This window comes from Peromyscus californicus, unplaced genomic scaffold (assembly GCF_007827085.1).
Source record: "Peromyscus californicus insignis strain IS unplaced genomic scaffold, ASM782708v3 Scaffold_8__1_contigs__length_139910024, whole genome shotgun sequence".
Classification (NCBI taxonomy): Eukaryota; Metazoa; Chordata; class Mammalia; order Rodentia; family Cricetidae; genus Peromyscus; species Peromyscus californicus.
Genome location: NW_026294606.1, coordinates 139,314,001 through 139,339,935, shown reverse-complemented (window position 1 = coordinate 139,339,935; position 25,935 = coordinate 139,314,001). Strand labels below are relative to the sequence as shown.

The window sequence follows — 25,935 nt, the reverse complement described above, 5'->3', positions numbered from 1 at the left end:
TCATTTGTTGGAGTTGTAGGGCCTTCTCAGACTGTCTGCTTAAGGTCTGTTTTTCCTGCTTAAATGCAATTGCCTTGAGTTGAGGGCTACCAGGATTAGGATCACAGTTTTAGGTTACACATTACATGCTGATTTTCAGATGTATGTGAAATATTTCAGAAATAACCATGGCATTTTGGGACCGTAGGGAGCAGGTACATTCCACAATGATGGTAAAGATGGTACTCATGCCTTTTCACAGAGCAGACTGTTATCCACTTGTGAGTCTGATTCCATAAACAATGAACTTTGTGAGGTAAAGAACCTGGGTCCTACCACTGGAGACATGGCTCAGTGGTTAAGAGCACTGGCTATTGTTCCAGAGAAGCCAGGTTTGATTCCCAGCAACCATACGGAGGTTCACAAGCACTGTAAACTTCAGTTAGAGGATCTGACACCCTCTTCTGGCCTGCATGGGTGCCAGACACACATGAGGTCCAGAGACATACATGCAGGAAAAATATAATTACACATAAGGTAAATAAAGAAAATAATCAGGTCCTTTACTTACCTGTCATCTTTGTACATGTCTTAGTATACAATGTCCAGTGAATATTTTTTGACTGAGTGTATGAACGAACCAATGAACTGAGACCCATCCAATTATTAACAGGAGTCTTTGAAAAACTGATCAGGTCTGCTGTAGTTTGGGGTCTGGGATATTCTCCCAAAGGTCTATGTGCTAAACTACTGGTTCTAAATGCTGGATTATCACTGGAGGTCTTTAAATCTTTGATAGGTAGGATTTAGTGGAGAGTTTTAAGGTCACTGGAAGAACACATGTTAGGGGGATTGTGGGGACCCAGTGTCTTCTTTGATGTCCTTATTGTGAGGCGAGCAGATATGATCCTACATGTGCTTGCCAGTTTTATGGTTTTAGACCAAGAGCAATATGGTCAACCAACTATGGGTTAAGCCTACTAAACTGTGATACAAAATGAACCTCATAATCCAGGCTTGGTGGCACATACATGTACATCCCAGAACTTGGGAAACAGACAGGAGACTTGCTAGTTCAAGGCAGCCTGGAGTATATCCTGAGAATTTGTTTGAGAAAAAAACAATGAAATAAACCAAATTGTAACAAAAACATCTTACTCAGTTTTACTATAGTAACAACACAGTATGCACTAACAGGAGGGTACTCAGGTGTAAGGATGCCTGTCACTGGCCACTCACCTGGTCAGCTAAGGAGGTAGACAGCATGCCCATGAGCTCCCTCTCAGCTGTCAGCCTCCACATCTGTTCCCATTTCATCTTGCGCAGCTTATCCAGAAGCAGGAGTATGACTCCTGGGCAACAACATAGGATAGAAGAAGATGAGCAACAAACAGTGAGATGTTACGAGACACATCAGCCAGCTTATTTACCTGCAAGGATGATTTTTCCCTCCCAAAGCTCAGGCAGCCGGCCTTCATCATACAGGGTGCATGGTTTGGAGATGAAGAGTCACGGCCTCAGCACCAGGCTATGCCAAATACTGATCAAGTGTAAAACTAAGTCACATCTTTGAAAAATACTCACTATATAGGAAAGAGTATTAAGGTAGGTACCAAAGTAACTCCTAGTACTTTCTGGAGTTATTTTGTGGTGACAGTTATATTATTGGGTTAAAATAATAAATTTCTATTATTTATGTACTATTTATAAACTATTATCACAGTAATAATAACAGGAGATTGTGCTGTGAACTTGATGTGCAGTATATGTCTCACAAATACTAGTTTCTCTTCTGTGTTATCTCTGGAGACATGACAACCTTAGTATGACTGATACGTGGCACTTGCACAATACACACCATTTGCTTTTTTTCAGGAAAAAAATACAATATCTTTTCTACAACTTCACTCTGATTACAAGTTTCAGTTTTAGTTACTTAAATTTTTTTTGTGTTTGAATGTTTGCCTGCATGTGTGTACATGTGCATTTGGTACCCACAGAGACCAGAAGAGGGTGCCTGATTCTCTGAAATTTGAATTACAGTAGCTTGTGAGCTGTTGTGTGGGTGATGCGAATAGAACTCAAGTCCTGTTCAAGAGCAAGTGCTTTTAACCTCTGAGTCAACATTCCAACCCCTTCTGAGTATGTCTTTATTATCTAAAAGTACTGACCAGCCACACACCCTGGCCTTGCTGTTCCTGATTTCAGAACAGCTTTCCTTGGCTCAGTGATAATAAGCATGCGTGTCAATCAATGGGAAGGCAGTTCTTATGCTGGGTCTTTAACACAAATGTCAAAGCTTTGTGTTTATAAGAAACTATTAACAAGAGCCTATTGTTTCTTTCTCATCACCTCTTTATGGTGAATTTTTATAGGGCTGGACTTGAAGCAAATGGGGCAGGTGTAGAGAAGTTTTCTACTGAATACACTCTTGTCTTTAGAAAAAGGGGAAACAATTAAATGTAGTATTAAGGCCAGAAAACTCAAAATAAAGTCTAACAAGGAATGTGTATTTTGGCTTAGCTGAGTGAATTGAAGGCAGTTATCTACCAACAATTCAGACCAAGTGGGCAGAAAAAGCCAAATTTGGAACAAGAGGCCACGTAGCCAAGGTGGTGAAGGGAACTGCTACACATTTGGGTCCCCAAAGCAATCCCAATCATGATGATTAACTCAGCAGAAGGGCCACTGTCCAGGCTGCTAAACATATCAGTTGATACTTAGACACATATCTCTAAGATTCCCAGAAGGAAACTGAGTTCTTCCTTCCTGGCAGACATACATATTGACTCTAATACTTTTTACTTATTCTAGTGGTACATGTTTGGAGAAAATAACTATTGACAGAAGGCTTTAGGCAGAGAAAATTTGAAAAAATGGTAAGAATAGAGTGACACAGAGATATGTATTTATGAGTCACAAGGTGAATTAAGCTGATTATCTATATCCTTCATGCATATTGGCTTTTTTAAAATACCATTTGCCTCAATGCTCCAAGATCTTTTGAAGACAAATGTCATTCTTATTTTGCTAGAGGGGAAACTGAGAGGCTACTCAGGCACCTGTCTAATTTAGAGTTGAAAAACCAGGTAGACCAGTGTGGGTGTACCTTACTCCAAAGCCAATGCTTCTTCACTATTCCACACAGACCTGAGCCCCAGAGCCATTTGAAGCCATGGGATGACTCCTCCTCCTCCTTCCCCTCCTCCTTTTTTGATTTAGTTTCTACATAGGTAAAAATGAGGAAAATACTACTTGACTCACCAACACTTAAAAAACTGACGTGTCTTCTTGTGGTAGCCTGATAACGTTAGCAGACAGTTATCCCAAGAAGACTGGTAGTGCTTGCCAGTTTACAGTGTAGATACTCTTAGCTTGGGGCATTTGGGTAATGTGGTATCATTGACATGGGAAGAAAAACAGATGATTGGCATCCTACCCCCACACACCAGAGGATGCCAGCCAGTTCCACCACACCATAGAAATTGTTCCCTAAACAAAGAGATATTTCAAGAAAGAGTAAAATTCACACACACACACACACACACACACACACACACACACACACACACACAGAGAGAGAGAGAGAGAGAGAGAGAGAAGGTATATTGCTATGATTGGTTTAATAAAGAGCTGAACAGCCAATAGGTAGTAGGCTAGAGGTGTAGGTGGAACTTCTGGGCAGAGAGAGGAAGAAGGAGGAGATAATCCAGGCACAGGGGAGACTCCAATGAGGCATGGAGGAAGTTGGACAAATACAGAATGAAAGAAAGGTAAAAGGCCATATAGTAAAATGTAGAGTAATAGAAATGGAGCAATTTAAGATATAAGAGCTAGTTAGGAACCCTAAGTTATAGGCTGAGCTTTCATAATAACACTGTCTCTGTGTCATTATTTGTGAGCTGGGAGTTGGGGGAGCAGAGAAAGACTTGTTACAGAACAGGGATCAGTGAAAGGAGAAATGGAGAAGAGGAGGATATATGACTAAGAACCAAGTACACACAATAACACATGTGTATGAAATGCCATAATGAAACCCTTTACCCTCATGCTAAAACTATTTAGTAAAAGAATCTTATTTATTTTGGGAAGAGAATAAAATAATTTTTTGGTGAGGTACAAAACAGGACAATACAGTGATATAAGACTAGGGAGAAAAAAACAGACCCCAGTCTAAAGTGTATGAGAGATTTCATCAACTGTTACTGAAAAAACTAATTTAAGTTGGGTAAAAAGAGAGGCTGGGCAAGCTACAGGTGGTAATGAAAGATCTTAAGGAGCATTCTTAAAGGTCTAGAGAGGTCTATGTGGATCTTTGAACTATGGAGTCTGAACTTAGCATCACTACTATTAAATGGCACTACGTCTTGGTGGATAAGGTGGCAGACTTTGTTCAGCACTGACAACAAGGCTCTTTGGAGAGGTTGTAGAGTCAAGAACCAAGGACTAAATGAAGAAACTCAAGACTGTTCTTCCAGTTTCACAGATTTTAACTTTACATGATGTAGCTTAATTTTACAATGATTACATTTCAAGCCAACAAAAAATGTAGAAGTTAATGTAAAGAATACCCTATACCCAGGCACAAGAAATGCCAAAAGTAAAACATGATTGATGAATCCTAAGATCCACCATCGCATTTTACCTGCTCCTTCCCTCAGATACAACCAGTCTCCTGTGGGGGTTGTTTTATGTCTTTGTATGTTCTCACATTTTTTAATCTCTATCTATATGGTAATAAGTAATATTTGGTGGGTTTTTTTGGTATATGTGTTTCATATTGCACATGCTCTATTCTAACTTGCCTGTATACTTACTGTTATCTTTTAAAAATATTTAAAATATTTTATGTGTGTGAGCATGTTCATGTGTGTTTGGGTGCATGTGTAAGTGCATGTGTACGTGTGTATATATATGGAGGTCAAAGGATAATCTAAGGTATTGTTCCTCATTGAGTAGTGTCTACCTTGCTTAGTTATTTACTCATTTATTTTTTGAGACTGGGCTGGGAGAAGCAGTTAGGAGAAACTTCTAAATAATGCCATTTCGATGAAATCCAAAAGAAGAACAGGAACGATATTTAGGCAAGGCAAGGAAGAGTGACATGTCAAGGGAGATAGGCTCTTCCCTGCAGGGCAGTGGTTTCACTGGAGAAGGACATCAGGTTATAAATATTTCCGAACATATCTGAAGAGCAGAACTTAACAGAAAACAATGACCTGTTCCCTGTTTTCTGCCAATGAAAGATTAAAAAGAGACTGGGAAGAACATTTATCTTTGCTCATAAATCCATAATTAGTTACAAGTTATTTATACAATACATATCTTTGTACCCTCAGACTGATGCCCAGAAGGAACCATCTGGAACAGATGCCAAGGAACTGTCCCTAATGGGGAAGCTTAATGCAAAAACAGAACATTGCAGCAACTTTGGTAACTAAGGTCTGATACCATTACACACTACCAAGGATCCCTGAAAAAGCCACTGTGTCTCTGAGCCCTAGTTTCTTACTTGTAACCTAGGAACTATTTCACCCCAGTGGCAAGATGACTTTTAGAACTGAGAATCAGATCTTTAAACATACCTTGAATAGGCATGATACCCATGGAAAAACGATCTGATAATTGATGTCCATAACTAGGAATTCATTTTCTAGCCTGCATTCATATAATTACACTAAATACCTTCAAAAATGTCTTCTCTCTGTGTAATGAATTGAACACTTGAAATACTGACATATTCCTAGAGCCACATCCCTCTACTCTTCTGGTAATATTCAACTTACATGTTATAACCAACCTGTGGTTATTAGGAAACCCCTTGAGGTTTTGTAAGTGACAGCTAAAAGGTGCAATCAAAGGAAAGCAAAAGTAATAGTAAAGGAAAGGAGATCCACCACATGGAAATTTATGTGCATAAATTATGTTCTTGAGCAGTAAAAACAGCAGCTTAGGATGACAAATAGCATCACAATGACAAAAGCTTCTAGGAGTTTGTAAAGAGTAGGCAGAAGAGCTGAAGAATGGCATGTTCAAGAACAGAATTCCAAATAACAAAAAGAAGAAAGCCAACACAATGTTTCTAAGAACGAGAGAAACTTCTGCTATATATTGACCTTAGCCCTATGCTGTAGAGAGATACACTAACTGACCACAACAGGCTTCCACACCATGAATGGCATGTAATGGTTTGATAACTAAGTTCTGAAAACTATACATTTCCTCATTAAGGTGACTAATTGCTGAATGTGCACAATTCCCACTATAATTAATAAAAATTAATGCACATATATACAAAGTTGGGACAAGCCTTTAAAGTGAACACTGGTCCAAATAATGGAACTGGTACCATAGGAAATGGGACCTTTTCAATTTCATGCTTAGTTCTGACATACATGCTGTGCCCCAGGTCAGTCATGGATGTTGTTCACTCTTTAGCAGCCTGGCAGAAGGCGGTACCAAAAGCTTGACTTTGATCTTTGGAATTTGCTGCTGCATTATTTCCTATACAAGCCTATTTCCAGACTTGCTGTTGGGGTTCAGTAGTGTGGAGCCTGCCCTTTGCCTTAGGGTGTTCTGCACAGAAGTCTGTGGTCTTAAATTTGACAGGACTTTCCAGTGCCCTTGGCTGGGATGTGTGGGGCCAGCAGAGTTTTACTCACAACTCTCATGCCAGGAGCATAAGAGACCAACACGAGATAAATAAGTGAATAAATAAATTAAAATTCAAAGGTTTCTCCTGTGAACATCTGTTCTAATGGTAGACTATTTTTTTTTTCTATAGATTAGAAGGCAGGGCTGTTCTCCTATGTAACAACTGACTATGTAGTAAAGTTCACATCCAAAATGGCAAGGAGAATAAGATGGTATCTATGAGAGAGGAGAAAGAGAAGAACCCTTTAAAACATTGCTTTGGTTTGGGTTTAATATCAGGTTTCATTGCACTATAAAAGGGAGATGAAGCTGAAGACAGTGGTACCGAGCTAGCATCTACCTGGTAACTGCTGTCCATGAGAGGCTGGATACTTTATTTATGTGACCTCTGATTCTTGGGACAAAACTACAAGGAAGATGAAATGTTCCCCATTTTAGAGATGAAGACTAAGGCTCACACATGGCTACATAGTTGCAAAATTAATCATATTGTATGATTAGTGACCTTTCAAACATGGCATGTCGCTTCGTATATGTGTGTGTGTGTGTGTGTGTGTGTGTGTGTGTGTGTGTGTGTGTGTGTGTGTGTGTGTGTGTACAAACATGCTCTTAAGTAAACAGGGAAGGTCTGGTTCTACCAGTGTAGTTCTTCCTGGAAGAAGAGTACTTCAGTGTTGCAAGGGCTGAAGGAGACCATAGACCATCTGCAGGTGGCCCCTGTTCAGATATGGCAGGAAACCGGCATGTATAAAGTCAGAGATGGCAGAGCTTCCTGAGGAGTGTCCTGCATGATGATGATGGCAGGCATGACCCTGTGTAAGTGATCATGGTCATTGGTTAGAGACCCGAAAGACTGGAATCAGGACAGTATTTCAGAGCTGACTTGCTGAATGTCAGAGCAACTGTCTTCTTTCTGCATATGAGCACACCCAACAGAACTCTCAGCAAGTATAGGCTTAGTTCTTGCCAGCAAGGGGAACTACTTAAATTTCCTCAGTACATTAGTCATTTCCTTGTTGCTATGATCAGATACATGATGAAAGCAACTTAAAAAAAGAATTTCAGCTCACAGTTTGGGGTGGTATGGTTGGTTTTTAAAGGTGGGGAAGTTACAGCCCCTGTGGCTTCATGGCAATAGGGGTGTGAAGCTGCCTGCTCACATTTTAGAAGACTGGGAAGCAGAAAAATGAGAATGCTGATGAGCAGTTGGCTTTCACTTTCCTCCCTTCTTATTCAGAATGGAATCCCAGCCCATGTGATGCTGCTGCCCACATTCCAGTTCCCTTCTCAGCTACTCTTCCTTGCAAGTTCACTCAAAGGCACATCCAAAGGTATTCCCAACTAATGCCCAAATGTTTCTTAATCCAGTCACACTGACAATCAAAACGAACCATCAAACCAGGCAAATGTCTGAGGTTTGCATGACCAAGACCTTTCTTAAGGGAAGCTCTCCTTTCCCTCCCTTCTGCTCTTAGTTTCTTTCTTTGCAGCTGCTCTCATTATTAAGTTAAATGAAAAAATCAGCCTAGGACGTGTTTGATTAAATCAGACCACAGGCTTCCTCGATTCAAGGGGAGAAACAGAGGTTCCCAAGTGGCTACATAATTCCAATAGACAAGACCAGTTCACAGCAGGATTTGGATAAAACTTATTCCTTAATTCAGTGTAGGATGTTAGTGTAGGAAACACAGTCAAACAAGTTGCGAAGACAATGGGATAAACAAAGTATTTGACATAACATATGCATAGTGAGTCACAAAGGTGTTTATTTACCAGGAATTTGGATGCTATTGTGTTTCCCTTTGGTTAGTCCTCCTTGGCTTCTGCCTGCACTTCCCCATCACCACCTGATGATGACTTATTCCTAAGTCCTCTGGTGGTTCTTGTGGCTTTGCAGGTCAGACCAATGAAAGTGCCCATGGACACCAAGCAGATGCTTCATGGGAAGCTCTGAGGGCACATGGACTCTTACTTGAAACATTTATGAATGTGACCCTCACAATCACAGCTTTCCTCCCCTCTGCTTTGAAGCACTGGGGTTCTTATGATAAGCTTGACCAAATAATGAAGGTGAGTTTATTAAAAACTACTCAATTTAAGATCCCTGCTGATTTTTACCAGGGAATCACTTTTGATTATAAAAACTAAAGGATTCTGTTGTCTACTTTTACTTCTTTTCTTTTTTTCTGTTTCCTAAAAGCTGAGGGGGGGTGGGCAGAGAGACAGAGATAGAGAGAGGGAACATTTAAGAGAGAGAATGCTTAAGAGTGTGAGGCAGAATCTTACCTAACACCCTCTACTTACTTACTTTTGCTGGTTTCTTTTTTTTTAAATTAAGTATGGATGGGAAAAGGTATAGCAAATGTTCAAACCCTACAAAAGGCTGCTGGTCCTTTTCTCACATATTTATTCATTCAGTAAAAGCTGACTGGGTAACTTCTACATGTCAGCTAACTGGTATTCAGAGATAAAGAATACAATGGGTTCTAAGCTAGAGAGTACTAAGGGCTGGGTCTGAATGTCCCTAAAAGGCCCAGTGTCAATAGGCTTGATCTGTTTGGCACTAATGGGAGATGGTAAAACCTTTATGAGGAAGGGTCTGTTAGGAGGTCTTTACATTATTGGGGGTACAGTATTGAAGGGTGTTGTGTGATCTCGACTCCATAACTGTTCTCTTTTGTTTCCTAGCCAGGAGATGGAGTGTTTTACTAAGATGTACTGCTTCCCTATAGGTCTAAAAGTCATTGGTCAAAATGCTCATGGTTCAGAATCTATGAAATTATGAGGCCAAACCAAACCTTCTCTATTTATAAGTTGATTGCCTCAGGTGTTTGCCACTGCATTGAAAAATTGGTTAACTGAGAAAGAAAGGTATATTCTAGGCAGGAATGTTAAGTGCCCAACTCAAGCCATAGGAAGTGCTCCTTTTGGGAAGTACCTTTATCCTTCTCTTCAAATCACTGGGCAGAGCACCTTCAGTATGATTGTGACAGGGTGGTCTAGAGCAACTGCTTAGTAGTTAAGAGCACTGGCTGCTCTTTCAGACGATACCAGTTCAGTTCCCAACACCCACATGGTAGCTCACAACCATCTGCAACCCCAGTCTAAGGGATCCAATTTCCTCTTCTCACCTTTGTGGGCACTGGCACACATGTGGTACATATACACACATGTCAAAACACAGATACACATAAAATATATTTAAAGAAAGAGATTGTGACAGGGCTACGAATATGAAGAATTTGGAATCTAGCAAAGGCCTTTCATCAAGATCTGCAGAATACTTTTATTGTTTTTATTTTGGCCACTCAACATTTTATGAAAGAAGAAAATATATTTAGAGATCACAGAGTATAGCTTTTTTTATTTTATTTATTTATTTAAATTTTATAATTTAATTAAATTTTACAATCAGCCACGGATTCCCCTGTCCTTCCTCCTCCCACTCCCCACTCCCCCTAATCCACCTCCCATTCCCATCTCCTCCAGGGCAAGGACTCCCCTGGGGATTCAGCTCAGCCTGGTAGATTCAGTCAGGCAGGTCCAGTCCCCTCCTCCCTTCACCCAGGCTGAGCAAAGTGTCCCAGCATAGGCCCTAGGCTCCAACAGAGTATAGCTTTAAGATTTTTTACAGTTGATGCATCACTGTAACTAAAATCTAGACCCAAAACAAAACCTTGCTGCTTGGCCAGAAATCCCCTCACGTTCACATACACCACACTCAGCATCCTGCCATTTGAGCTGACTGTTTATATCATGGTTTATTTTAGTTAATACTGAACTTCATATAAATTGAATCTTACAGTAAGTACACTTTAATAACACCCTTTGTCTACAACATTGTTTGTGAAATCTATCCACATTACTGTACAAGATTGTAGTTTTTCTCATCTTAATGCTACATAACAACCTACAACATGATTGAATGTTATTTTGTTTATCCATTATATTGCTGATAGACAGAAAGATTGTTTCCACATTTGAAAGTGCTTATAAACATTCTGAAGCATGTCTCCTGGTATCCTATGTATTTTTGTTGAGTACATACTTAGGAATGGAGTTTCTGGCTGCTCAAAGTTCATCTGAACTAGATCTTATACTAGTAGATATATTGGAAGAACTGCAAGAGGTACCTGCCTCCTAGGTGTAGTGAAGATTAAGCATAATTTTAATCCATTTGAAACTGCAAATCCCTAACAAGCATCCCACATATGTTAGCTAGGACTATCAATATTCTCATGAACATATACATGCTCATGTCTCCTGGGAAAGAACACTAGGCCACTGCAACCTTTAGAGTCTGAATCTGGACTAAGGAATGGGCCAGCCTGACTCAGGCACATCCTAGGCTACTCTGCTCATGGGGAAAAAAAAAAAACTATTCTAGAAATTGGATCAGTGATAATCCTTGTCAGCTTTTAGTTCACAACCGAAAAGGTAGTTCTGAGGCCTGAGAGGGCTCATGTCCATGTCCATCGAGTCTTCCATGAGGTGGAGGTGCGCACTTTGGTGTGAGAGAAGTCGGACAGAGGAAACTGCCTACAGCTCCTCAGAACAGACACACAGGACGGAATCACGCCAGGGCACTGATTTTTTACAGTTTCCCTTCTTAAAACTGGATCACTTCAAAACCACTTATGCATCTCTTTAAAAACTACAGAACCCTGAGATATAGTCCAGTGAGGCCTATTTTTACACTCACCCAGCATTTGCCTGGCTCTTTCTTGTGCATGCCCTCTGCTCTCTCTGCTCCTGTATTCTTACTAGTTTTATCTTTTGAGAGCCTCAGATCCCTCCCAGCAAATTCTCTACTCACCTGTGCACTTCCTCTCCACCCAGATGCCAATCAACTGCAAGATTCATCTCTTTCCGTTATCATTCCTTTACAAGTGTCTCCACCCTGAGATGCCCAATTCTCCAGGGTACAGATGAGGTCATTTCCACACACCAATATCTATAACAGGCATAGCAGGCAAACTCAAAGGATGCTTCTGAATGACTTAACTAAAGGAATGAGTTCCAAACAAGCCAGGGCCCCGCCTTGTGTTACTCAATAAAGGCTCAAAGACCATTTGCACACAAATGATTAAATGTGCTGTGATATACAATGCTTAAAACCAAAAATCCTCTGGACTTTTGATGAAGCAGAACTTGGGTGAAAGAAGCTTGGCAGCTGTCAATCTGGCCCTTGCCTTCAGCCATGACAAAAGAGGCCACATGTCAAAATCAAATTTTCCATTCAATGACCACCCTTTTCCCACAGGATGAAAAGTCTCACAAACTTTGCTATTAGGAAGTTTTCTCAGAACGAACTCAGGTCTAAGCAGAGGGTTCTGGGAAAAACATGGGCATTGTGAGAGACATGGGTATGAATCAGATCTCTGCAACCTCCTGGCTGGATGACTTTGGGGAAGTGACTTACTCTCTCTGTCTCTGCTCTTATCTGTGCAATGTGGGACAATACAGCCTTAATCCTTGAAGACAAGCTTGTCCCTAGGGATATTCTACTTCTGCTGATACTGACCACAAACCAAAGAATCTGAGTCCATCTGTTGTTGATAAGTCCCAAGAGAGGAAGGAGCCAGGAGCAAGACAGATAAGCTTTGTCTTATCTCAACTGACTCCTCTGCTCCTCAGCTCCACACCAGGGTCATCAGGACCACTGTCCTTTGTGTCAGAAGGAGCCACGGGAAGCTGGGGTAGGGCAATCAACAAAAAGCAACTTATTTCTCTAAGATATATTGATTAATTAGAGCACAACATTAGAGATGTGTGTCTCAAAGTCCTACAATGGCAGGAACATTTGGAGAGAGAAGAAATGTGTGTGGTAAGGAATTGCTTCTCAGAATGTATAGCAAGTCAAGCACAGAGATGCATGTTAATAAAAATCTTATTGAAATGGAAGAGAAGGGTCCTGCAAAGTTGCCACTGAATAAGGACTAATTAATAGGAAGTAATTCCTCAATGTTCTCACTAAGTTGTAAAGTAACAAAGATGATTGAAAGTCTCAGCCAGGTATGATCCTCGCCGCTGTTGTAGAATAAAATGAAAGGGTCTGTAATCATTCTGTCACAGTCCAAGAAGCCCTGTAAAACTCCTCCATCTTATCTCAACTGATTCCTCTGGTTGCCAGTTCCAGTCTAGGCCAACCTAATATCAGCATCAAGCCACTTTGTTCTTGTCTCCAGGTTCTATGCATGGTTAGTTCCAGGTTGTTCATTAGGTCTTGGCTGAAATGTCACTTTCACATAGAGGTCTGTCCCTATTGTCATCTATCATAGATTCTGGTTAACTGCTTTAGGTAGTAATCATAATATACTATTCCTTTCTCTTCCCACCTTGGCTCCCTCTCAAGTGAATGATGAAAACCTCAAAAATGTCGTACATCAGCACCAGTTAGGAGCCACAAAAAGCTCTATGGCCCAGTTGTGGCTCCACTACCAATGTGCAAAGCAGTAGGAATTTTGAATAAACTCTGTAAGACTCCTTACAGTGGGGATTAAGGAGATAAAATATGAAAAAATACTAGCATAGGCTAAGGTATGGAGTCATTCAACATGCATGGAAGATGCTGGTAAGAGTATACAATACAGCCGGGCGGTGGTGGCGCACGCCTTTAATCCCAGCACTCGGGAGGCAGAGCCAGGAGGATCTCTGTGAGTTCGAGGCCAGCCTGGGCTACCAAGTGAGTTCCAGGAAAGGCGCAAAGCTACACAGAGAAACCCTGTCTCGAAAAACCAAAAAAAAAAATAAAAAAAAATAAAAAAATAAAAAAATAAATAAATAAATAAAATAAAATTAAAAAAAAAGAGTATACAATACAGGTCCTTTGTGCATTCCTTTCCTGTTGTGTTAGGCACTTTTCTTTGTACCTCACAAAAAGAAGCTTCTGGGAGGAAGGGTTTATTTGGGTTCATGGGTTAAGAGAGTATAATGCATCATGGCAGGGAAGGCATGACAGAGGAGTGTGAGATGGTCAGTCACAATGTGTTTACATTTAGGAAACAGAGAGAGACGAATGCTGGTAGTCAGCTTGCTTTTTCCTTCCTATACAGACTGGATCTTCAGCCGTTTGAGATGTGCTGCCTACAGTCAGGTTAATCAAACCCTTCCGGAAACATCCTTACAAATACACTCAGAGGTATATTTTCTAGGTGATTCCATATCCCATCAAGTTGATAATGAAGATGAACCTTTATATTTGCCCTATGTGAAGACAGGTAGCCACTGTTAAACCATTTATGGCTAAGGTAATCCACTCTACTTAATGAAAAGCCAGTATAAAGGAATCTCTGGACAGGTTATTAGCTACAATAGGAATGGCCTGCCATTGTATCATCAACCAAACCCTATAAAATAAATCCAGAGAATGTGGAAGACAGAAATAAGCTTTGAAAACAGAGCAAAGAACCAGAAACTTCATCCAAGTGAGCATGGGATGAACTAGAAGGGATCCAGAAGACACATTCTCATCTGATCTCTGGTTGCCTCTCACATCTGACATGAAGGCTTCCTCATGCCCATATCATTCCCATCATGCAATTGTCCAGCCATATTAGCATCCATGGCTAGATTCTGTCTATGCATAGGCTTCCCGGCCCATGTTTCTTTAAACCATCCTTGTGTTCCTTTCCCCACAGACTTGTACACTCAGCTGCTCCTTACCACTGGCTCCTTTCCCTAGACCATATTTGTTTTTTTTCTCTCATTCACACCATTTCAAGAGCCTGCCAGCATTTCCTTCTCATCCTCAAACCAACAGTACACAGGGTTTGAAATGCTAGTGTCCATTATGAATGACTGCAGAAACACTTGGGTTTTATGCATTTCCCTCATTTGTGTTGCAGAAAGGTCTGGCAGCCTTTAAACTCTGGATATTGACATCAATCTGTGCTACTTGGTCCCACATGATCTGCATTTTCAGATCACATAGGCACAGAAATCCTATGTAAGAATGCATGGAAGAGCATGGTACTTTGGTTTGGTTTGATTTTCTATGTCCACAGAACAGGATTTGATGGCTGTACCAACTCTTATGGGGCTTAGGGGTGAAAATGTACCATCTCATTCAAAGGTACTGACTGACAGGTGTCCATCTGCCAGGACCTACTGCACACAGAAGGTAATGAAAGGTTAAATAAGAGCAAGATGTCTTGGATATACCATTCTCGCTCCTTTACTCTGTATCTCGTGTATGTATCTCTCCAATCAAGAGTACCATTAGCCTCTTGTTATTTCATTATATTTTGACTCCATAGGAAACTGTACATAATTAATGGGAAGGGGGTGCCTGATATTTACTGATAATCGATACTGGTTCTACATCAGTAGGTTTTTATGTTACATTTACAGCAGCTTAGTTAGACCTCATAGCAACCTATTAACACTGGGCTATTATTCCCATTTATCAGATGGGGAAAAATAAGTGGCACAGACAGGATCTTAACTCAGTTCGGCCAGATCCCACGGTTTCTGCTCTGCTGTAAACTGTTGTTGTTGGACACTCTTGTTCTTAAAGGGCTAGAAAGTAGATAATTTTGGCTTTGGAAATCACAGGGTAGAAAATAGCACTTCTCATGTTCTGCCACCATGACCCCCAAGCAGCCATGGACAAACAGAAAATCAATGATGCGGTAGGAGTTTTATTAATGGGCACTGACATTTGAATTTCATATAACTTCCATGTGTCACAAAGTGGATTATTTTATCCACCCTCCCCTGTCCCCAGCAATCTAAAAATGCAAAATCTATCTTGGTTTCAGGACACAAAATAGGTCAATTTTGCCCAACCTCTGCTGCAGAGAGTCAAATATTCACTAAGAGACAGGGAATCAACTTGGAGCATAGTGGTAAATGTTTTAAGGTGTATTTTCCTGGTCACCACAGCTTGATCCTGGGCTTCAGACAATGGGCTCTGTTTGTTTCCTATTTCTTTTGCATTGGGGCCAGCAAATAGCTGAGTCTATCTCTACCAGACTGGGTTTAATAAAACATGGGTTCAATAAGCAAAGCCTTCCTTGGTAGAGCAGCCATGCAGGGTGAGAGATGGGTATTTCTCTTGGATAATTGCCTTTGCTGAGATTTCTTTCACTTGAAGCAATCCCTCAGGGCCCCAAGAACAAATTCAGGATCTGCCACGCCATTTTGATTCAAATACATCTGACCCACTGTGGTGAGATGCAGCAGTGGAGGGAGGGCTTAGGGGGACAAGAACTGCTGTTTAGTATAAAGTGGATGACAGGGAACAGCTCACTGTATGCCCGATAAACAGGAGGCTGCTCTTCCTCTCTTTATGAAGTCACCCGCATTTTAAGTTGGATTCTGTGAGCCATTAGAAGCACAGGAGAATAGGCTGGGCACAACAAGAAGGACGGAAAGGCCTTCTGCTGGTTCCTTGCTATATATCCTGTAAGGTTTCCCCACTTACACATTATAACTGTTTGTAACTACGTATCTTTCTTGACAGCCTTGGCAGTCTGTGGCCTGTCTTCCCTTTTCACTTAAGTGTCCCCACCACCTTAAAAGGTGAGGAATACTGTGCACTGTTAATTATCAATAATCTCTGCTGAATGAGTGTCCACAAATTCAAGCAGCTGTGAAGCCCAAGAACCCAGTAACAGCAAAAGAGGGCTGGATTAGTTTCTTCCGACCACTGTGATAAACCACTATTGCCCAAGGCAACTTATAGACAGAAGGGTTTATTTGGCTTAGGGTTCCAGAGGAGTAAGAGTCTGTTAAAGTGGGGAGGCATGGCAGTGAGCTGCAGGCATGGTGTCAGGAACCATATGCTAAGAGGTCAAATCTTGAACCACAAGAACAAAGCAGAGAAAAAGCACTGGGGATGACTCGAATTTTTTAAATCTCAAATCTGTCCCTTACTGACATACTTCCTCCAGCAAGGCCACACTTCCTAAACCTGCTCAAACAATACCACTAACAGGGACCAAGTATTCAAACACCTGAGCCTATGTGGGACATTCTCATTCAAACTACCACAAGGGTGGAGGTAATAAAGAAAAGGGTAAAATGGAAAGAATGGTGTTGTCTTTAAAATGAGGTTCTAGAACAAAAGGGTGGCTCATGTCTGTTTAGTAAATAGGAATCACCTACTATGACTGGAAACTACTAAAGGAGTTGCAAATTAGAGGATATGATTTAAATCTCCCCAGGCGATTTCCATATATAGCCATAATGGCCAGGTATTGTTGTAATTTAGAAGATGATGTAATACTACTAAGACAGTCCATATCAGTGCCAGGCATGGTAAGGCACACCTTTAATTCCAGCATTTGGGAGGCAGAGGGAGGCAGATCTCTGTGACTTCAAGGACAGCCTGGTTTACAAAGCAAGTTCCAGGATAGCCAGGGGCTTTTATACAGAGAAACCCTATCTCAAACAAACAAACAGGAATCCATAGTTATCTAACCTATTTTATGGGGGAATGGGGCTGGACAAATTCCCAGAGCTATATAACCAATCTACCAACCATTGCTATGCACTGACAGCCTAAGCGCTTATAAGGAAGGCTTAAGCCCTGGGCCCTGTTATTTATCAGTTCTGCTAATGTATGAAAGCAATTAACCTCACTGAGCCTCCATGAACTCCTCTTTAAAATGGGGATTAGATGAGCTAATGCACATGAAAGCATGAATCAAATCTAAGAGATTAGTGCCATGAACTTGGAAGGCCCCAAAGAAATCAAATACCTCATCCTATCATAGATATATCTCTGTGATCTGTGCAAACCATGCACTGAATGACTGCTGACAATTCTCTCCATGAAAGGGAGCTTCTGGATCATACAATTTCTTCTTACCACCCACTGCATGGTGTCTGTGTGTTGGGTCACAGCTCCTGTTCTTGAGATAACACTGGCATCATGGAGATTGCCTGACTTTGCGTGGGTCAGCAGGGTAAGGCAGCAATGTTTTCAGGAAAGGCCACGCCTCTTGTTACTGCTATTCCAGGTCAACTGAAATGCTGAGCCAGGTATGGTTGGTTACTCAGGCCAGCATAGGCTCTGCTTTCCTTAGCCTTTGGTCAATGGCCCATAACTTCAGAGGCCTAGCCTTTACTATTGGAGGTCATCTCTCCAAGCTAAAAAAGCTAAGGCTGGCTTCCTATTAACAGTTTTTCTGCAAAAAATATTGCTTCTTTTGCAATATAGAGACCATGTACCTAACATAGACAGCAAACAAGAAAGTGTCAAATCTAAGGGGTGAGTATTTACATATAATATATCCATTTAATTGTGAAGTGGTATAAAATTAAATTTTTCATAACATTTGATACAGAAGAGTCTTCTATTAGAAACTATTGTATATCAATATACAACCAAACAAACATGGCTAATAAAGGAATTTATATGTTATTGATTATAATTGGGATGGTGAAAACTTAGGAAAAACAGTACTACCAGCTAATGAGAAATAAATTATTGTCATCAAATGGAAAAACAATGCAGTGTTAGAAAGATACCTGTTCATGTACTAAATGAATGTAGAAAGATATTCACTATTTTATTTTAAAAAAAATAGAGCATATACCGTAAGAAGATGCAGATACTGATGGAAGCAGATAATTGCCTACATAGAAAATCAAAAGTCAAGAATGACCAAGAAACTCCAGACAGCTTTGTCAGGCATGTGAGGGGCAGAGGGATTTCACAGTTCAGTGTTTACCAACTGGCTTCCAGAGAGAGAGAGGTATGATTTGTGGTGTTTACTGATTCCCATGGTGTGAATATTCCCACCACCATAGATTCTGAGCTACCAAAGATGGGAAGATGGCCAGTACACCTTTTAGGATTTTTTGTTTTGTTTTTTTTTGTATTGGAGTAGGGGTCAAGAAGGGATGATTCTCAATGAGTAAACTTTCTCCTATGGAGGATGAATATATTCTAGGAATCTGCTGTACCACTGCCTGTGGTTAATAACCACCATAACAAAACAAAGTGTGCCATTTTGTTATAATAAAATGCAGTTTGGGAATTCTGCTGCTATACAATTGCAAGAGAGCATGTGGGTAACCTGTTGCTAATCAAGGATTTGATGAGGACTCAGGACTCTGTTTCAGATGTAGAAAACAAGCTATGTATGTCGTACAGCTCCATGGTACCTACATCCTCTCACTTATTTCTCAGCATTATCAGGAATATTGCCTTTCTTTCAGGAATATATTGGCTGAATTTTTTGTCTCCAAATTCAGAAGTTGAAACTCCAACCCCAACCACCAAAGTGATTACTGAAGTCTTTGTGAGGTAGTCAGGATGTAAATAGAAAATAGAAGAACTCCTTCATCCTTTCTTTTTTTCAGGGAGGGTACAGGTAGAAGGTGCCAGGCACAAACCAGACAGCAGCCCTGGCCAGGTGTTGAATCTGCCTGTATCTGACATCCTGGCCTTTGAATGAAGAGAAATACATCTGTTGTTCATGGTATTATACAGCAGTATGAATGCACCAGGACATCATTTAGTATTCTTAACTCACAGTGGAGAACAGAGGGTATAGAGAAGTGGCCTGGCTACTCTCTATCAGGGTATACAAGGACTAATGCAGAAGCCTGGAGGATGGGACAGCACCTGCACTCCAGGCCCACAGATGCTCTCATGCCTCTGTATCTGAGACTGAAGGCCCAACTCAGCTGGAGGAGTCTTGTTTTTGCATTTTGTTTCTTCTTGTTTCACCTTTCTGTTCAGCAGGTGGCAGCCTTGTGATTTACTTAGCAAAAAGATAGGAAAACATAAGACTCTGAGGCCAGAATTTTCCAGAAAATGAAATCAAGTATAAAAAAAAAAATAGTTCAGGATATAAGAATTGGGGCTGGGGGTGGGTTGCACTGAAGGCCAGACTCAGAAAGCCTTGAGTTAAATGCATACTCTCGGAGGTCATGGTCCTGGGGAAGCAATGATGAACTTAGGAACAGTGGCTTTTGCTCATGAGGGAAGACATCAAGATATCATTACAAGGTGCAGCTGCAGAAACTCTTTAGTGGCTGATTTTAATTAGGGGCCTCCTGTGAGGTCTGGGGTGAGGAGCCTCTCACTTGTTAGGCTGCTCACTAAGGTGCTTCATAAGACCCAATGACGCTGAAGTTTTGAAAATGTGGTGGGTTAAGTGCTCTGGGCCCAATGATGGGTGCTTTGCACAGCATTTACAGCTGTTTTAGTCAGTGCTCTATTGCTGTGAAGAAATGCCATGACCATGGCAACTCATAAAAAGAAAGCATTTAATTGGTACTTGCTTACATTCAGAGGCTTAGTCCATTATCAGCATGATGGGAAGCATGGCAACATGCAGACAGACATGGTGCTTGAGAGGTAGCTGATAGTTCTACATCCAGATCAGTAGAAAGCAGGAAGAGAGAGCCACATTGGTCCTGGCTTGAGCATTTGAAACCCCAAAGCCCACCCCCAGTGACACACTTTCTCCAACTAGAACACACTTCCTAATCTCTGTCAAGTAGTGCCACTCCCTAATGAGCAGGAATTTAAAAAAATGAGCCTATGGGAGGGCATTCCATCACAGAAGCCACAGCCTAGAGATGAAAATGTGGCTCAGGGACAAGACATAAACTGAGAATCAAAGGGAAAGGGTGTGTTGGGTATAATCAGCTTTTCCCAAGAGTCAGGAGGGAAACTATCATTTTACCCCTCCCCCAGTCTGATGGAAAGGGCTGAACTGAATTTCGCATTCAGACCACAGATTTGCAGAGCTACCCCCCTCACTGCTAATCTGCCAAGTACCTCTGATGGCATGTGAGATTCCCATCCCTTACTCCGAATTGCTGTACCAGGAGTCTTGAGCATCATTTATCCAGTGTTCACTGTATACCAGGCATTTCCCTTTCATGCAATTCTTCCAGAAACCCTGAGTCTATTAGAAAAGGAAAGTCAGCAGAAGGAATTTGCCCAAAGCTATTCAATGAGTCATGGGCAGATGCAGCCATTGCTTGGGTTCTGCACAACTCCCCTTGTACTAGGCACAACAGTTCTTGGCAAGTGCTAGAAACCAGCTGCATCTCACAGAGTAAAGAACTGGGGCTCACAGAACAGGCTGTGATATGCAGGAGAGACTGAGTGATCAAAGCAATAGAGAAGGGTGTGGCTCCTTATGTTCTCACTTAGATATTGGAGGGGTGGCCAGGTAGAAAGATAAGGGGCATATATATTCCATAATAACCCACAGGGAGAACTGAGGCCAGAGAAGGCTCTGCTTTGTGAGGCAGAGTACACAAGCTTTGGGAAAGGTCACAGACTCAGATAAAGTTTAAGTAGACAGAAGCAGTTGTGCGACGGCACTGCTAAGCGTGATTCCAGCTGGCTGTACATAACCTGGAAGTAGGGGGCATTATATTCACAATGATCTCAAGATAGATTATGGGACCACTATGGCTTTGCACTGGCGTAACCTTGTTGGACATCAACAACATTACAGACTCCTAGGTCCTAAAGAGGCCTTCACCTGCCAAGTCCTAAGGAGAATGGACATTCACGTTTATGATTGCATGTAGTTGTTCTAAATATTGAAGCCTGAAACTCTCATGGCTTACTAAGTTTAAATTGGTTATTAATAGATGGCTTTAACAGACACTGAGCTTAAAATCCAAATGAAGGGCTCACAGGACTCCTTGTCATCTGATATTTTGCCAAGAGTGTTCATGACTTTTGAAGGATAAAAATTTCTCACACATGCCAGTGCCCACTCATGGCATCTGGACGGCTAGGTCATATCTGTACTTCACATAATTGCAAAGTTTGCTCTAGTCTTAAATACAGGCAAAGAAGCTCCTGACCATATCATTTGGTTGCTGCTGCTGCCACACTTATGCCGAATGAATGAGTGAGTGAATTTCATATAAGCCTACTTTCTCTGGGTGTTAATTACTATAGAAATCATCCAATTACAATATTTCTTCCAAGTATGGAGATTAATAGGAGAGATAAGAAGAAATGAAGAGACATGCCCAAATTTTTGAAATGCTGTATGTTGGAAGTAGAGGTAAGTGTCAGGTAATACCTATGTATCTGCTGATCCCATTAAGCTGTTTGTTTCAGTTCTTTGGCAAGTTACCAGCTGGTTTGTCTTTCTGACTCTGTGCCATGGAATGTACCATGTACTGTCTAACTTATTGCACAATACTTTCCATTTCTTTCCAGTCCAGGGCTTGCTCCAGTCTCAGAGGTGAGTCAGCCCTTGAATGCCCCAGTTTTCTTATTCTGTGGGTTAGGAGGTTTCCTGGAGAAGTTCTCTCTCTCTCCCCAGGGAGCCAGGCCTCCATCTGCCTGTCTCTGGCTTAATTCAGGAAAGGGACAAGACGTATTTTACTTTTCAATTGTTTTTAAGCACACATCCTCTAACTAACATGTCCTTCATCTTAGGACAACACAGCTTCTTCTTGGATTCTCTGTGATGTTGCACAAATACATCCCTGTTGAACTTGAACATACTATGTAATGTCCTCCCTATCTGCCTTTCCTTTCCCCACTCTCATCCAAGTGTTTTCATTTCCCCTAACCCCCTTTGCTGCTGTTTGCTTTTTAAGATAGTCACCCATCAGCATATAAATAGAAGTGAGATGAATTTTAATGAGCCTGTCAAAACCTGTTTGTTTTCTTTCCCCCTTAACAGCTGAATGCTGAGTGAATGTCATCTTCTTGCATCCAGGAGGTGATGCATAGACAGAGTACTTGAGGACCTTCTGTCTCTGGATACAGAAGGTGCCTTTAAATCCACCTGAACAGTTACTGGCAAGAGCTCTGTTCTGGGAACTGCCTGGTCATCTCATCTACAGCTGCTCCAGTTCAGTGAGACATAAGCATGGAAATGAGTTATAACAAACTCCACAATGAGTCAGGTGTGGTGCTGACACCAGTAACTGCAGCACTCAGAAGAGGAAAGCTGAGGCAAGGACATTGCTGGCAAGCCTGAGGCCATCCTGGGCTACATAGTAAGTTCTGGGCCAGCCCAGGCTATGGTGTTGAGACTGCCTCAAACATTTCCACATCTCTTAAGGCCCTCTGTGCTTTGTGAAAGCAGATTGAGAAGGAAACACAAACAAACAGAGATGAAGGAAGTGGAAGTGTAGCTGGATCTTTCAAGGAGAACATTTTCATTGGAAGATAACCCTAGGAATCAACCAACATGAGAAGATGACCCACTTTTTGGTGCATGGGAAGGGGTCTGGTGCGAAGCAGGTGCACATGGCTGAATAGTACTGCCTTGAGAGTCAGATAGGTTCTGAGGGGGAAATGGAGCCAAAGCAAGTCCCTAAAATATTCTGGTTTACAGGTACTTACAGTGACACCCTCACAAAATTGTCCAGATTCCAACCCAAGATTATCAAGACAAGGGAGTCTGGGCTCACAATGCTGAGGAAGCTTTGCAAAAGGCAGGCCTAGGAGGCAGATCTTGCAGATCAAGCATCTCATGCTTTGTTTTTTGAGATTTTAAGAATGAAACAGAGTTGAGAAATTGATATAGGCACTAAAATATGTGATCTCTCCTTTGAATTATAACACTAAAAGCTAAGATTTTCCAGACAGTGGGAAAAGGTGCGTATGCGTATAAAAACAAATGACTTTTTTCCTGACTTTTGGTGCTTGAGAGACTGTGATAAACAGCTTATTAGTTATGTACCCACCATTTCCTGATTAAATAACTGATCAAATAACAAGAGGACAAAGACTAGAATGAACTGAGTGCTTACCAGGCTTGGCTCTTAAATAAGTTTCTTCCTAAGCAGGTGGTCTTCATGACATGAGGGTACTATTTTCCTACCTGCCAAGGCAGAAAGCTAACCAAGTTGGCCAAGTTGAGTGGCCAAGCCTATAGTAAGACTCAGTGGTCAAGCTGTGGTTCCAACCCTAATGTGCTGGAGTTTGCTAGTAACATCCACAGGATGCTTTATTGGAGGAGCCTCATGGAAGACTGGAGATGGCTGGAATTCAGAGTGATCATTTTCCTCCATCAGAGTCTTCAAAATTCCCCAAGCACTGGATGTCTCATCTGCTGATGTGTGTCACACTCCTTGGTCATAAAAAACAAGTCCTCATGGGAAAAGCCATGGCATCTTGATGATGTACAAATTCTTTTAAATGATCACTTGGTGTCATAGCTTATTGAAAGAGATCTGTCACATCTCACAGGGCTTTTCCCTACCTTCCCTGCCCTTTCATGACCTTTCAGGCAGGGGTAAACTTACTGTCTCAACATACTAATACAAATTGAAGGTGGTTAAAACACTTGTTTATTATCATGCTATGAAACAGTATATGGAAGGGTGGGAAGAACATGCCATCCTTGCCATAATAATTATCCATGGCTCTACTACACTTTTCTTCTTGCAAATCTATATTGGTGACAGGTGCTTTTGTTTAATGAAGATAACCATGACCTAATACTGCATCCTCAATGTGCTGTAGTTTATCTCTACGTGACATTTTCTATTAGCATAGGCCTTGAGAAACAGGAAGTCTGCACAACAGGCTTCAACTGATACTTCCCTTTCCCAACCAAAAATAGAGAGGTGTCTATGTCTCTTTGAAAGCCTGGGCACCCATGAAAATCTGGATGTTTTTGCTTCTCAAAGCTAAATACATGAAGCCTTCTCATTGGCCCACTGTGAAATAATACACAGTCCATCCTCAAATGCATTAAGAAAACAGTGCTCATGCATCTGTGGAGATGGCTCAAAAAAAAAGTGCTTGCCTTGCAAGCCTGAGGACCTGAGTTAGGTCCATGTAAAAAGCCATGCATGTGTGTATGTGTTTGTATGTACATGTGCATATTTGTATTCTCAGCTCTGGGGAGGCAGACAGGTACATTCTTGGAGCTTGCAGACCAGGCAGCCTAGCCTAATCATTGAGCCCTGGGTCCTAATAAGAAACCCTGCCTCAAAAGACAAAGTGGAAGGCACAACACTGGAGGTTGATTTTTGGCTTCTATACACATGAATCTGGGAGCATGTATGTGCACACACACACATACAGTGGGGTGTCTCAGTGTTCTTGCTGGAAGAGAGACAATATATTCTATTTAATTATAGAAAGGCTTTGAAGTTGTACATCAGAAATATACAAAGGCTTCCTATAGTGCAGTCTTGACTTGTCCATAGACTCACTGGACTCTTTAAGGGCAGAGTCCAGTATACTTCATTTTAAGAGTGTTTGTGTCAGGTATGGCAGCACATACCTGCAATGTCAGAACTTGGAGGTAGAGGCAGGAGTACTATGAGTTTAAGGATAGTCTGGGACACACAGCAAATTCTAGGCTGGCCTGGGGTATGTACTGAGCCTCTGTCTCAAAAATTTAAAACCAAATCCAAACAAAAAGTATTTGATCACGAAGCCATTCAAGTTTGAGTTAGAAAGGTCAGTAGCTAACTTTGCAGGCTTCCTTAATTAGGGTTGCACTCTTGAAATCTCTAAGCATTAATTTTTTTCAAGTATAGACAGATAAACATAGCATGAGGATTCTATGATATTAACCCAAGTTAGCACCTACTTCAGTATCTGACTAACATCCACCAGGCAAGAAGAGGTGCTGTCTTGCCCATTATTGAAATTCAGAAATACTTTCATACATGCTGCTCTGGTCCTCCTTATCTCCATTTCCCCATCCCTCATTGTCTCAGAGAGTCCTCAGATTCCTTTACTATCTGGCAACTACAGGGTAATTCCCAGTTCAGCAGGAAAGGACAAGCTCTGGGTCTGTGACGGACTGATGGGCATAAATAACTCCAGCTACAACCTTTGTTATGCCTAGGAGGCAAATGGGGTACAGTAGGCCTGACGCCCTAGCAAATGTCAGCAGTGGAATCTCACTCATCTGCAAAGATGGCCTTCAACATAGGTTCCCTGGCTGGGCATCTGGCTGTTCAGGACACTGATGCTGGCCTTTCCATGTCTTATTCCAGCTTTAACCACCACTCTGAGTGTTGAGTTCAGGTTTGTATCAATAGTCAAGGCAACTAGAGGTCAAACTGCAGTTCAATAGGGCCCATCTCTGAACTTCCACCTTCAGAAGCATGGATCACATCCTTTTTCCTTTGGATACTGGGGCCCCACGTTCAACTCTGACTTCTGTGGAGTCCTATCATCAGGTTGAGGGTTGATTTTCTAGTTTTTTTTTTTTTCTCTAGAGTCTAAGGTCAGACTCTAGGATCTGTCTATGCAGCATCTTCAGGTGGCATAGTTCCTAGACATGTGCCCCAACTCAGCATAGCTGCTGTTCTCAAAAAGTACAAGTCCATTTTGGGACATTGTTGTGGAATATTTCTTTAACTATGGAAAGACATGTTACA

General features: G+C 41.4%; 1 protein-coding gene across 3 annotated transcripts in view; it reads right to left on the bottom strand.

Moving 5' to 3' along the window:
* Large1 (LARGE xylosyl- and glucuronyltransferase 1) overlaps positions 1-25,935 on the bottom strand; it is a 569,590-nt gene that overhangs the window by 86,063 nt on the left and 457,592 nt on the right. For all 3 annotated transcript variants that reach the window (XM_052728941.1, XM_052728940.1, XM_052728939.1), the window contains one exon: positions 1,219-1,331. In XM_052728941.1, coding sequence (XP_052584901.1) covers positions 1,219-1,331 — 113 coding nt within the window. The remainder of the gene's footprint in view (positions 1-1,218; positions 1,332-25,935) is intronic.